The sequence below is a fragment of the Lissotriton vulgaris genome, chromosome 1_1 (assembly GCF_964263255.1).
Source record: "Lissotriton vulgaris chromosome 1_1, aLisVul1.2, whole genome shotgun sequence".
NCBI lineage: Eukaryota > Metazoa > Chordata > Amphibia > Caudata > Salamandridae > Lissotriton > Lissotriton vulgaris.
Window position 1 is genome coordinate 670,837,993 of NC_141685.1, and position 14,123 is coordinate 670,852,115.

Consider the following 14,123-nt stretch of genomic DNA (forward strand, 5'->3'; position numbering starts at 1 on the left):
GACATCCGTATTGTAAACCCTGGGAAAAAAACCTTAAAATTACAATTTAAAGGACAGGATGGAACTGGTAACTTTAAAGACAATGGTCAAATTCATTTAGCTGACTCTGCGGAAGTCAAGTAATAAGATGATGAGGTTATGCTCATCCACCCCTTGAACCAACCAATCAGAATCGTCGGAGACCACAAATGTTACTGATTTTAGATGGTTTAGCTAGGAAAAAGGGTATAAAAGAATAGGTCCGGAGTTTAGAAAAAAGCTCTGTTTTCGATTTCTATCTGCGTATCCTGACATGCTGCTGGAATGCTGAATTTCCTTGGAGCGTTAGAACTTACAATTTTCAACGTTAAGCTTTGTTCGAATGAGTATGGAGTCTTTAGGTGAGGGAAATAGCTTGAGGGAATAGAGAGATAGAATTTGCGAACTATTTTGTCTTTTGCTAATACTTATGTCTTGTAATGTCAAACACTGCATTCATTTTCTTTGAACTTAAAATTAAATTAAATATGAATGTGCGAGTTAAAATTCTTTATCTTTTCTTATAATTAATTGCAATAAATGAATTTAAAGTGAATAAAACTGATTTTGCTAGGAGAATCTTCAATAAATAAAAATTAGATAAATGAACAATTTGGCTGGTCTTGTTCATCCTTAGCCTAAATTTTTACTAGCAGATCAATCGCCAACAATGGTGATGTGTTTAAATAAATTTCCTTGATATAAAACCATGGTAAATGAAATAAAACTGCAGGTGTATATAATATAAATAGTTTGACTTAAACACCCCGCTATAATACAGCAGCTCTCCTTTGATTCATACCCATCCATGTAGTAGGGAGAAAGTGTGCATGAATGATCCACAGTGTTATGGGCCCCACTGATAAGTAAGTGCATGATTTGATACTACAGGGAAAGGTAATGGAGTTCTAGAAATTATTTCCAAAGGAGCGCTGCAACAGACGTTCATGCAAGACTTTGAAGCAGGTGCAAAACCCTTTGACCTATTATAAATTAACTGGATAGTGTGAGCTGACAGTTACAACTGGAGCTCTAAAACACATTGATCTGCTAGAGGCACACTAACAACCTGAGCTCCAGTGGCAATGTTGGAATCTGAAACCAGCTGCATACATGCAAAACGCGGAAAACAAGTGTCTTAACACAATGAGCTATGCCGCCAGCTGATAGACTTCGCCGGAAGATCGAATCCTCATATCTCAGTGGGTTAAATTTCCAACTCTGGAAATCTGAGGGCAGCTTCAAAGTCACAGATTCTTTTGTTGCGGCCAACTCAGCTTTTGTTCTTCAATGGTTAATGAATTAAGTATCACTGAGCTGGGTAATAACATCTATTACTAACAGTTCCATTCAATTCTGGTAACAAGCGCTTTGTAAAAAAGTACATATGTGTGCAGGTTTGTGATCATGTGCAAATATATTGATCGTGTTAAATTAGGTGATGAAAAGGAGTTTTTTTTTCCATATGGGCAGTACTCTAACTCCAGATTTTCCTTTAAACAAAAAAAATGGTAATCCTAGTTAAAGCCCATCCCAGGCCATTTGCCCCTGCCTGAGCTTAGCACCTATTTAAAAATGCACAAGGGAGACCCAAGGATACCCAAGGACCAAGGATGAATTAGAGATATAAGAAACAAAGGTCCCTAAGATGAGCGTATAATTAAAAAATACTCTGGGTGCACAACAATAATGCCCAGGGATTCTTCAATGAGTAGGATAAATAACTTTTATTGCATAAAATTAAAAATAAAACTGGGTTAGTAGGAGTGTATACCCCTACAGGGCGCAACTAAGCAGGTGTCACCTACAAAAACAGGCAAGTGAAAGGATCTTTTTGTGACAATTTATACAAAATCAAACGTCACAATTCACATAGAAACAACACTACTGAACCCAAAGAACAATGTTACAAAATCACGTGGGTCAGAGTGATTCAGTCGAAGACATTTCGATCCACTGCATATATGGAATCATCATCAGGACAATACAATGTTTGCCTGTATACATAATGAAACCACAAAAAATACCAATTTAACCTATAAGAGAGAAAGGGGTTGCAGAAGAGAGGAAGGAGAAAAATTAATTGAATTACCTAGGTATCAAACAAAAATTCGGTGGGCAACCATAATACAGTTGCGGTTAAAACATGCGGTAGTCTACGTAGTGCGTCTCTGCAACGTGATCTGCCAGTAGGGCCAGAATAGGTGAGTGACCTCCAGGTCAAACATGATCATACGTTATACCAGGGTAGTCTGGGAGTATAAAACTAGTTATAGCAATCAAAGCTAATATGGGCTCTAGCCAGACCAGACTGCACATTAGAAGACGCAAGCACACGAGGAACTATCTAATTACTCCAACAAAAGGATAAATCTAATTACCCATTTCAACTTGTTAAACCACGGTCCGTTCCCACCAAGCATTAAAGCATTAAAGCCTCCAGTCATGGGGATACAAATAGATCTGAAGGATTCAAATAAATAGTAAGGGACTATGTGAGTTTAAGAGGAAAACACAATATTAGCTTACATTTTAACAATGCTTCAAGGCATGTGTCAGAGTGGGACAGTACCCAATCGTGACCCTCCAAAATAACGAGTTGCTAGAGCTGGTATTATAACAAGCAATGAGTGTCATCAGAGAACAGGACCACATTAACTCAAATCCCGGTTTGCTGGTTCTAAAAAACGAAGGACAATACAGTATAATTTGTCATACAAAATAGGCATCTAGAAATTAACCTCAACTGCACCCAAAATAGCTGACAACCTATTCAAACGCCATGCTCGGGATGGAGAATGAGGATGCCAAGATAAAGTTGCGGGGTCCCTGGCAGGCGGGAATACAGCCTCAGCATCTCTTCTTCTCTGAATTGCAATGCTATGTGCTACATTGTACGTCGTTATGTTTTCCTGGCACCCGACAAGTACTGACTACTGAGACCTCGATAATTCCCCTATTTGCGGTAACTTGACAACATACTATGAGTAAAGGCTCCATGCAGCAATTGTATGTCCTTATGTTTTCCAGGCATCTGACCAGTACAGACTACAGAGACTTTTGCATTACAGCATACTATGATTCAGGGTCCTTGTAGCAATTATGATGTGTAATGGGTTTTAAATAATTGAAGTCCGTGAACTTTGACTTGGGTCATGGACAACCAATTTATGATCATACACCAGGTTTTCTATCTTGCATCATTTGTCTTGGTTCAACTGTCTTGGCAACATTCTACATCTCTTCCCTATATTGTTGTGTTGCTATGGGTGTCCAACTCCTATTCGTAATTACCTTTACCAGTCTTAGCTTACCATCATTCTAAGCTGGCTGCTGCGCATTTTGTTTCAATTGGAGTCTGACTCACTTAGTCTGCTTTCTAAATTAATTTCATGAAGACGCAAGCGCTTTTCATATCATTTCACCGCCAGCTTGCTCCGGCACTCGCCAGCTTGCTGCACACCACATTCCGTCAGGGGAGGTTGGACCTCCTTATGTATCATTCTTCTTTGTTCTTCTACGATTATATGGTCCTAGATTGAGCTTACTTCTCTCTACTCAGGTACGGCTGAGCTGTATTCTCTCCTGCCAGGGACACCTCTACCTTATCATGACATCTTCACACTCGATACAATCCATGGTATTTGAATAGGTTATCAGGTGTGTTGGGTGCAGCTAAGTTCATCTCTAGACGTCTATTTTGTTGGACTCATACAGCATTGTCCTTCTTCATTTTTTTAAACCGGGTCCCGTCCACTGATTACACTTGTTGCTTGTTATAACCCCAGCTCTAGCAAGCCTGTTACTGTGGAGGGTAGCGATCGGGTACTGTCCCATTGTGACATATGGCTTGATGCACTGTTGAGATGGATGCTAATAATGTGTTTCCCTCTTATTTAGTAGCATACTGGCTTACACCAGATCATTGCTTACAATTAATTTGACTCCTTTCAGACCTATGGGTATCCCCTTGACTGGAGGCTTGGATACTTGGCAGGAACAGACCGTGGTTTAGCAAGTTGAATTGGGTAACTAGATGTATTCTCTCGGTTGCTAGTAATTAGATACCTTCTAATTGCACATGTCTTCTAATGTGCAGCGTGGGCTTGGCAGAGCCTATATTAGCCTGGAGTGCTATAACTAGTTTCATACTCATGGACTATCCTGGTACAACACATGACCATAGTTGCCCTGCATGTGACTCACATATTCTGGCCCTACTGGCAGGTCACAGTGCAGAGATGCACCACGTAGTCTACTGCATGTTTTACGTGTTATTATTTCTTTTTTGTGTTTTGTCATGGTTTCGATTTTGAATTTAAACAGGATTTTTCCTCTCTGGTTGTTTACTGTAACAGTAATTTACTATTTTGTTTGACTGACATTGCTTGCTTCCTTTTCGTAAATTGACGTATTTATGTTGGTGGGTGAGGTCAAGATTGGGGGGACACTTGGGCTACTTTTTCGCCATTCTGTTTTACCAAATTTGACACCGACATTCATGGACCCTACAAGGGGGGCAGTCACCAGGTCGGAAGGAGGTAGCAGGGGCGCAGGGAGTTTATGGGCGGTCGCTGACGCGGTCCTTTACCTAGCAGCCACCCGTGCATGCACAGTTGGGCATAACCGAGCACTGGCCCTTGGGGGTGACAACCCTGAGTGGAGGGGGTGCCCTGCAATAGGTATACTAAGGGCAACCGGGCCTCCTGCCAAGTTTCTGTGATAACATCGGAGCCATCCCCTTGGGGACGGACGGGATAGGGAAAGGGGACTCCTTTCATTAGGAGGGCCCCAACAGGGTCAAATAAGGGGTAGAGCCAGTCTTGTTCTCACTTGGAATCATCACAGAATAATTTGCTTGGTTGCACAAGAACAGACTAGTTATGCTTAGGTGTTTCACGTGTACTAGAATTGATGTTAAGGCTAGGATACCAAAGCAGCCCAGCAAAAAAAAATCACTTACCCAAGTGATTCAATTCATTTTTTTCCTTCCTCTGTTCCCTCTACCCCCGTCCCCATTTACTCTTACAGGTTATATTTGAATTTACATGGTTTTCACATTTAATTAAGTATACAGATAAACACTGTCTTGACCTGATGATGATCCCATACGTCTGGTGAATCGAAAGGTCGTTTAAATTAATCACTCTGACCCACGTGATAAGGGAAACTTGTTCTTAGGGTGCAGTAGTGTTGTCTCTGTGGGGGAATTGTGATGTTTGATTTTGTATAAATTGTCACAATACTTCTCTGTTTGTGTAGGTGACATCTGTTTACTTGTGCCCTATATGGGTATACACTCCTATTAACCCAATTTTATTTTTAATTTTATAGACAATAAAAGTTCTTTAACCTACTCATTGAAGAATCCCTGGGAATTATCGTTGTGCACCCAGAGCATTTTTTAATCATATCCTCAGCTTAGGGACCTTTGCTCCTTATAGCGCTGAGTTGTCCATCAACTGTTGTTTTTGCATTGAGCTTGGCGCCTGACAAAGACCCAGGACGATAGTTAAGGCCTATTTGGCCTCTCAGTCGAACCTTCTTTCTCCTGATCCTTTTGAGGTGCAGATGTGCCCTTTGTAAATACACATAAGGGTAAAATGCTGATAAATTTACAAGGCCTTCACCATCATTTTAAGAGTGATTATTTGGAGGATCACAATTGGAAAACTGGAACGCTTGATGGGAAGCAAGTGTAAAATGGTGGTACTGACTCGCATGTTACACAAGTATGTTCAACTTATACCGATTAAAGGCACTGAAATCTCCAAAATACGCTGGCATCCTATACATGGAAAGTGTTATCGGGCCTGAAGCATTTAACTTTGAATCTTCGCTGTATGAAGCAGGCTAAAATAGACCCATGTCTTTGTTGTTAATAATGGCTTAGTAGGCTGAATTTAGTACTAAGATAAAAATGTAGCTTGATAGAAAATTCTAAGGATGGCTGTCCACCTTAATGTGAATGCTGGCAATAGAAAGAGGTTAATGACGTGATCCTCCTGTGATCACTTACTTGGGTGGGAGAGATAAGCCACAAAAATGACGGTGTTTCTCGAAGACTAGTTAAAGACTTTTTTAAGACCATTTAATTTCTCAGTCTTTTTTTCAAACGAGCGAAACCATTAGGCATTCCCAATTTAAAGTAAGGAAACGGATATATTAAGTTCCACATTCATAAGGACTATCCATCAGCCTTTGTAATGAGTAAGGGAGGTGTTTGGTGGATTGTAAACAGCCATGAGTACTTATCCTGGTTCTGTCAGCAGCAGTACATACCAAGCTCTCTGGCAGATGTACCAGGAACTGATGATGTTACCTTCGGCCAAAACGAGCTTTCCACTAACCAATAAAACAAAAAGAAAAAACAGAAAAAGCCGGAAGGGAGGTGTTGGTGTGACCTGGTTATACATACATTATTTATCACTTACTAGCATTTGTATGCGACATACAAAGTAATCTTTAAATGTACTTATCAAATGTTAAAAAAAGTCCCTCATGAATAATAGTGGAAGCCCTTCTTGGAAGGCAGAATGATTGGCTAACACTCATCTGGATATATAGATATATATATATATATATATATATATACTGTCAAGCCAGGTATACTGCAGGCAGATGCACTGTCAAGCCAGGCCCAAAAAAGGCAACAAAACCCCTTATGAGAATTAGTTACTAATCTTGTAGTCACATATCCTAATTCAATCTCGAAAGAGTGAGGGAGAATGAGAGATAGGATACAGAGAAGAGGAAGAAAGTATTCACACACATAAAAGTAGCAAAGGAAATTATGTTGGCATGGTCTAATAACACAACTTCAGACAATAGAGCGTCAGCTGCAAAACGACCAACCGTATTATAGTACATAGATAATGATATATTTTCTCATGTGTTTAGATGTTTAATAATGCTGCTTTACCTCCGTTCTTGTCTCTCCCCTTAAAAGGCTTAGAACGCGGTCATTGGCCCACTCATATTGATACACCTGGGTATTACATACATTAAGGCTCCAAGTAAATGAAAGTTTAATTATTTCACCTTAATAAACAGTAAAACCATTGGGAAACCTCCTGTCCCTGATTTCCACATACATTAATAATTAGAATCTGAACCTCCTCTAGAGAGGTCGCCCAAATAAACTGACTCTACCCAAGCTTTCGAGCAAAAGCTGAGAATACCTCAACAAACTAGAAAAGAAACAGCACAAATGTTGGCAACATATGGGAAATTTAAACCAATGAAAGCTTTGGAGGAGTCATTGATAAAAGAAAGACGTGATTTAAAACCACTTGTATAGTCTAAATGACTTTGCTAGGCATAGAGCAGCTTGGAAAAAGTTTTCCTGGGATGATTTGCACCAGCATCCAAGATTTAATAAACTCGAGGTCACTGCATTACCAAAAACAAATTCTATTGCAGGACAGGAGGCTCCGATTATGCTATCTCATTTCTTTAATGAAATGCCCAGCAGCCATTGAAACAAATAAATTACAATACCCAGAAACACATGGGTAACAACCATAGAGTATGTGGTATAAAAGGTCATAGAGAGAGTCACTCTTCCTCTTTCTTTGCTGCTCTGCAGACAGTTAAGTGCGTTTGACTTACCTTACATATTTTGCTGGTATTGTCTTTCTGTTTGCTTTATTGCTGTTGCGTGCTGACTCTTCGCGCTTTGTTGTTTATGCTGCACTCATTGATTGTTTCCGTTTCGCGCTTTCCGCGCTTTGCTGTTACTCGTAATTGCCGAGTCTTCGTTTCTTTTTGGAAGCGCGTGTTCCGCCTTCCTTTGCCCAGGCGCTCGGCGCCAGTGCTGCTTTTTCCGTAATGGAGTGGGAGACGGGGGTTTTTGGAGCCTCGCGAGCTGCAGCGCGAGCTCCTTCCTTAACGCTTCTGGCCTCGGGGAATCCCGCGCCTGCGCGGTTGTTATTTCCTTGTTCCTCAACTCCTCAGAGTCACGGAGCTTCGAGAAAGACGCCTCTTCTCAGCATCGACGCCCACGGCCAGAGTGTTTAACCCCTTCAGACGCCCTTTGTTAATTTGAAGCTTTGGGCTGTATAATTTGGCATAGGCTCTGCCTAGAGTGTATTTTTTTGCGTACAGCAAGCCCTCCCTCCACGTTAAATTTGATTTTGGCAGTTTTTTCTGGTTCTTTGGCTTGCTGTCGGGGTTTTTGCACTCCCCCTGCATTTTGCCTTTGGCAAACCGGATTCTTGTCATCCAGTGGGCTGTATATATATTCTCACTCAGTGAGAACCATGAGTGCTTCTTATGGGGATGACTATTATGATGAGGATGAAGTCCCTGAGTCCTTGGAATATGATTTGGTGGAGGCTCTTGATCAAGGGGTGCAACACTCGGTCAATAAAGCTTTGGTAAGAGCCATAACGCCTCTGAAGCGGCATTTGACCCAGTATGCGCAGCAGCAGGGATGGGTTCCTGCTTCGCGCAAGTCTACTACCTCCCCTAACAACCCTCATTCTTCAGATTTCAAGAAGTTGGCTAAAGCTTTGCATACTGTCAAGCCTGTGCCCAGAGTAGAGGCGTCTTTGGCTGCTTCCCCAGCGGATACGGATGATCAGGATTCATCCTCCTCCTCCGACCATGCAGGTCCTCCTCCCAAGAAGAAGGTGTGCAAAGAACATTTTGTGGATGCGCCTACACATCCTCCTGTCCTAACTTTTGAGCCCTCGGACATTGTCCATCCCAATTCTTCTGCCTGGCTTCCGTCCCCTGCGGTGGCGGAGTATGTGCAAACTCACATACGTCGGCCTTTTGACAAAGACGTGAGAGCTCGCCTTCGTTCCGAGTGTCCGCGCCCGGACCTGGCAGGTCACCCTGCAGATACCCCCGAGGTGGATCCCACGATGCTTACCTATCTTCGCAAATATGCTAAATACCCGAAGAAGGGACTGGACCGTTCTTGGCGCTCTTGCCAGGATAAGGTTCTGGACCTTATGGGTCCGCTAACCAAGATCCTGGACCTTGGGTTTGTGGCTAAGGAATCCTCAGCAACAGTAGATCCTGATGAGTTGATCGAATGGGCTGAGAGGGCTATTTGCCATCTCGGCAACGCGAATTGTGCCCTTTCCAGCGAGCGTCGTCGCTCGATTCTTCTTAAGCTTGACCCGAAGCTTGCTGAGCTTTGCACTTCTGAGGCGGGTCCGGAGGCTCAAGGTTTACTTTCTGGCCAGCCGTTCTTAAAGGAACTCACAAAGTTTGTCAACACCTTTAGTGGTTTGTACAAGGCTCAAGCCTCATTACGCCACGCCTTTTGTCCGGTTTTCGGCAGGGGACGTTCGTCCAGCCGGGGTCAGACCACCCAAAGGGGAAACCAGTCCCACAGAGGCAATCAGCAGGATTCCGATTATTCAAACAGATCCAAGTTCTATCCTTCAAAGAAAGGACGTGGCCAGTACCAGAAAGGTCGTTCTAGAGGATCCTATGGTGGATACCAGGATTGCAATACATCAGGTGAGCTTAATTCCTGCATGCAGTGTGATTCTTGGGGGCAGGATACAATTCTTCCTAGACAATTGGCGATTAATCTCCAACGATGCTTGGGTGCTGGAGACTGTTCAGGGTTTCCAAATAGAATTCTATCACCGCCCACATCAGCCCCACCCTCCCTCTCCTCTTTCCTTTGCCAGGCAGGATGAGGAGTTAATTTCCGCGGAACTGGAATCTCTCCTGTTGAAAGAGGCCATAGTTCCGACCGTGCGCCATCCTCAAGGGTTCTCCAGCACGGTTTTCCTGGTGGAAAAGAAAGGCGGGGGATCCTGCTTAGTTCTCAACCTAAGGGATTTCAACGGGGGAGTAGTTTACAGGCATTTCAAGATGGAGGGCATCCATCTGTTGAGAGACCTTCTGCGCGAGAAGGATTGGATGGTTCATCTGGACCTCAATGACGCTTACTTGTCGGTCCCGATAATTCCACCTCATCGGCGCTTCCTTAAGTTTCAATGGCTGGGGAAATGGTACGAGTACAAAGTTCTCCCGTTCGGCCTGTCATCAGCACCTTGGTGCTTTACGAAACTTCTGAGGCCAGTGGTAGAATCCCTACGCGCGTGGGGTGTTCGTCTGATTATTTATCTAGACGACATCCTCATTCTGGCGGACTCCCCTTTCCGGGTGTTGACCCATCTAAACTGGGCCATCGATCTCTTGCAGTCTCTGGGGTTCCTTGTGAACGTCCAGAAGTCTGTTTTGGTCCGACTCAAGTGTTGGACTTTTTGGGTTTCCAGGTCAATTCTCTTACCGGTCAGCTTCTCTTACCCGCTCAGAAAGTGCGTTATATCAAGAGAGAGCGGACTTCTGTTATTTCCAAACCGACTGTGTCGTTGAGGTCGTTAGCACGAGTCGTCGGTCTATTGGCCTCCTCCATTCAAGCGATCTTCCCGGCGCCTCTGCATTACAGGGCCTTACAACGCCTGAGGATCCGTCATCTCCGGAAAGGTCTTCGGTACTCAGACCAGATTCCTCTATTGGAGGAGGCAAAATGGGAGATGCAGTGGTGGTTGGACCACATGGAGGCCTGGAATGGTCGAGCCCTCTTCGGCGCTTCACCGGAGTTGGTGATCGAGTCAGATGCCAGTCAGTCAATGGGGCTGGGGAGCCCGGTGCGGTTCCGTCTCGACGGGGGGTCGTTGGTCTCCTCAGGAGCTTTCCCTGCACATCAATTGCCTGGAACTCCTGGCAGGATCCTTTGCGATCAAGTGTTTCTCTCCCCTTCAGTCCCAGTGCTGTATTCTTCTCCGCATGGACAACGTGTCAGCAGTCTGTTACATCAACAAGCTGGGCGGTACTCGCTCAAAGCTTCTGGCGGAGATTGCCAAGGACTTTTGGCATTTTTGTCTGCAACACAGGATCATGGTTATTGCAGAATATCTTCCCGGCCGCGACAATCAAGTGGCGGATTGGCACTCCAGACACCTAAAAGACTTCAGCGATTGAAGGTTACATCCCCGCGCCTTTCGCGCTCTTCTCCGGACTTGGGGACCGTGTCACATGGATCTATTTGCCTCCTGGCTCAATTCTCAACTCCCTCTGTTCTTCAGTTGGAGACCGGATCCGGAGGCGCTGGCCACGGATGCCTTTCTTCAGCCGTGGCCATCGACTCTGTTTTATGCCTTTCCCCCTTTCATGAGGATTCCCAGGGTTCTGGCTTACCCGAAACGGTTGCAGGCGGAGATCATTTTGATTGCTCCTCTGTGGCGGGCTCAACCGTGGTTCCCGGTTCTCTTGGAGATGAGTTGTGCAGTGCCGCTCCTTCTTCCCCAGAAGTGGAATCTCCTGTTAGATCCTATTCGGAATCCGCATCCCCTGATTCTCTCAGGCTCTCTCCTCCTGCTGGCGTGGCGGATTTCGGGGAACGCTGGTCGGTCCCAGGCCTTTCTGCGGCCGCTTCCAAATTCATTAGTGACGCCTGGTCTTCCAACACCCACAAACGTTACAGGGGATCCTGGAAGCGTTGGTGTAACTGGTGTGATCAACGGCAAGTTGATCCCGCTTCAGCGGATGTCTCTGCCATGGTAAATTTTGTGGCTTCCTTGGCCTCTTCTGGTTTGGCATATCGCACGGTGAACAATTTTCGTGCTGCCATCTCAGCGGGCCACCTCCCGGTGGACGGTAAGCCTGCAGGTGAACACCCGCTGGTATCTAAACTACTCAAGGGTATTCGTCTTGCGAATCCTCCGCGTCCTAAATACGTCTCGTTATGGGACGTGTCAGTTATTTCTTATCCTGCTTTCCCTGCTCGTCCTAATCTGTGTGTCGTCCAATGTCTCAAAGATTACGAAGTAAGTACTGCTTCTTTTCGTTCAGATATGCAGGGTCAGTTGTTAATTGCTTTGCAAAAGCCTTTCCGCCCTGTCACCCCGGCTACTTTAGCTAGATGGGTTAGTTGGCTCATGGCTGAGGCTGGGATTGATGCTTCTGTGTTTTGGGCACATTCAGCTCGCGGGCCATGGCTTCGAAAGCTTTCTCTATGGGGGTCACTTTGTTTGACATTATGAAGGCCGCTGATTGGTCCTCTGATTCTGTTTTCAAGAAATTTTATTTTAAACCTATTGCTACTGTTGCTTCTGTGGTGGTGGATCAGCTTTAAACAAGCATAATTGGAGCCTCCTGTCCTGCCATAGAATTCAAAATTTGCAAACATTCGTGACAAGAATTTTCAATTCTATTTAGGACTAGGAGGCGAGGATTATCCCACCCGTTATTGTATGCATTGCTAATTATTCATATTCTGCATTTATGCTTATGATGTTTCCTTCTATGCATCCTGTTTATTCACCCTCCCTTTATGCTCAGTATTTTGCATAGCTTGTGTATTACAGCTTTGTCTTCTTTTCAGGATCTGATCCCAAATGAAGATTTTTCCGACCTGCCTGGTGTCTGCCTACCTGCTTCTTCGGAATCTTCTGGCTTCAGTTTTCTCCACTTGGTTGCCTTTTGGATGTTCCTTGGCCTTCCTGGATTGGTGATGCTGTTTTCCTTATTTGACTTTCCGGATCGGCTTTGTTCTGCTTTACTGGATATGTTCTCACGAAAGAAAGAGGAAGAGTGACTCTCTCTATGACCTTTTATACCACATACTCTATGGTTGTTACCCATGTGTTTCCGGGTATTGTAGTTTATTTGTTTCTATGGCTGCTGGGCATTTCATTAAAGAAATGAGATAGCATAATCCTCGCCTCCTAGTCCTTAATAGAATTGAAAATTCTTGTCACAAATGTTTGCACATTTTGAATTGTACCACAAGATTTGGTGCTAAATCTCTGATGGGTGCAGACATTCCAAAAGATTTCTGTTGTAAACCCAGATCTGTTCCCTTTCTGGATGTTTGAAACTGATCTAAATTAGATGGCCTAGCCAAGGAAAATCACACCAATCCAATATTCTATTCCACACAGTTCCCTAAATTAACCTCCCTAAAAATCCCAAGTATGTGTCCATTTCCACCGGTCCTCTACCTTGAAGCATCATCCAACAGCATTGCGCAGATCCTACAGAATAGTTTCCATAAGTGATCCTGGGGTTTCCCTATTTCTGTCTTATGGGTCGTATACCCTTTACTTCTGCAAAGATGCATAGCTGCCAAGTAGTCCTATGTCAAGTGTGCCAGTTTGAGACAGAAGTATCAGGTTATAGTATATCACGTTGCATTCTGGAACTTGTAGTTTTTTACTTTTACCATTTTAAGTATAGGCTTAAAAACTCATCATCCAACTTGCTTTAGGCTAAAATAAACAAAATCGGCTGAATTTGATCTGAGGCACTAGTAAGCAATGCGGATGCTCTTTTCCATATAAGTAAATACACGAAGTGTTACCACCCACCCTGAGCTCCCTTTTTTCCTGTCTCCACGACAGTCTCCAATACCTCTACACTGGTATCGTCACCCTGTGCCCCGTCTTACCTGAACCATCCTGACAACTTCCGCAGCAGATTAAACTTGGGAGGTTTGTATTCGTCGTCCTTGATTGATAAAGGTAACATCTTAGCAGAGAGCGCCTGCCTGCTCCCCTCCTGCCCCCGTGCAGTGCGCCCTCTATAGCACACCACCCTGTTCCCGGCAGGGTTCCTATATTCGAAGCTGCTGTACAGTCAGTCACACTCTGCCCAGACAGGGACACTGTCTGTGCTGCCGACAAAGAAAAAGGACGAAACACAACACTTGGCAAAAGACAGGGAAGCACCACGAATGTATTTCCGTGTTAATAAGTGTTCATGACCGAGATGGAGTCATTACTGTCATTTATCGGAAAGTTGGGGTAAAATTGACAGGAATATCAGTATGCATCATTCAATAAGAAGTAGGAAGATATGGTTAGCTTTGTACATCATTATAACGGTTTAGTTAATGTATAATAATAACAAAAGGAAACATTTTTTATGTATTAGATATGTGCCACATTAAATGGAAGTCTACACGTTCTTATATAAACGGTATAATATGTCCGAATACTGATCAGAGATGACATTTCCTTAAAATATCCTAATTGAAAAATGGACGCTAAGCATATCCACAGCATGGTAAAAAACATACCAGGCATACCTGCCAGGGTAGCCCTTCTTCTATGTCAATGCCGGTACATTTA

General features: G+C 43.8%; 1 protein-coding gene across 2 annotated transcripts in view; it reads right to left on the reverse strand.

The window, feature by feature from the left end:
- The window catches only part of SLC30A7 (solute carrier family 30 member 7), a 285,774-nt gene extending 272,100 nt beyond the window's left edge, over positions 1-13,674 (reverse strand). For both annotated transcript variants that reach the window (XR_015308328.1, XM_086954376.1), the window contains exon 1: positions 13,442-13,674. Coding sequence is in view for 1 of the 2 variants with exons in the window: in XM_086954376.1 (XP_086810502.1) it covers positions 13,442-13,521 (80 nt within the window). In the remaining variant the exon portion in view is untranslated. The remainder of the gene's footprint in view (positions 1-13,441) is intronic.
- Positions 13,675-14,123: the final 449 nt, after the last annotated feature.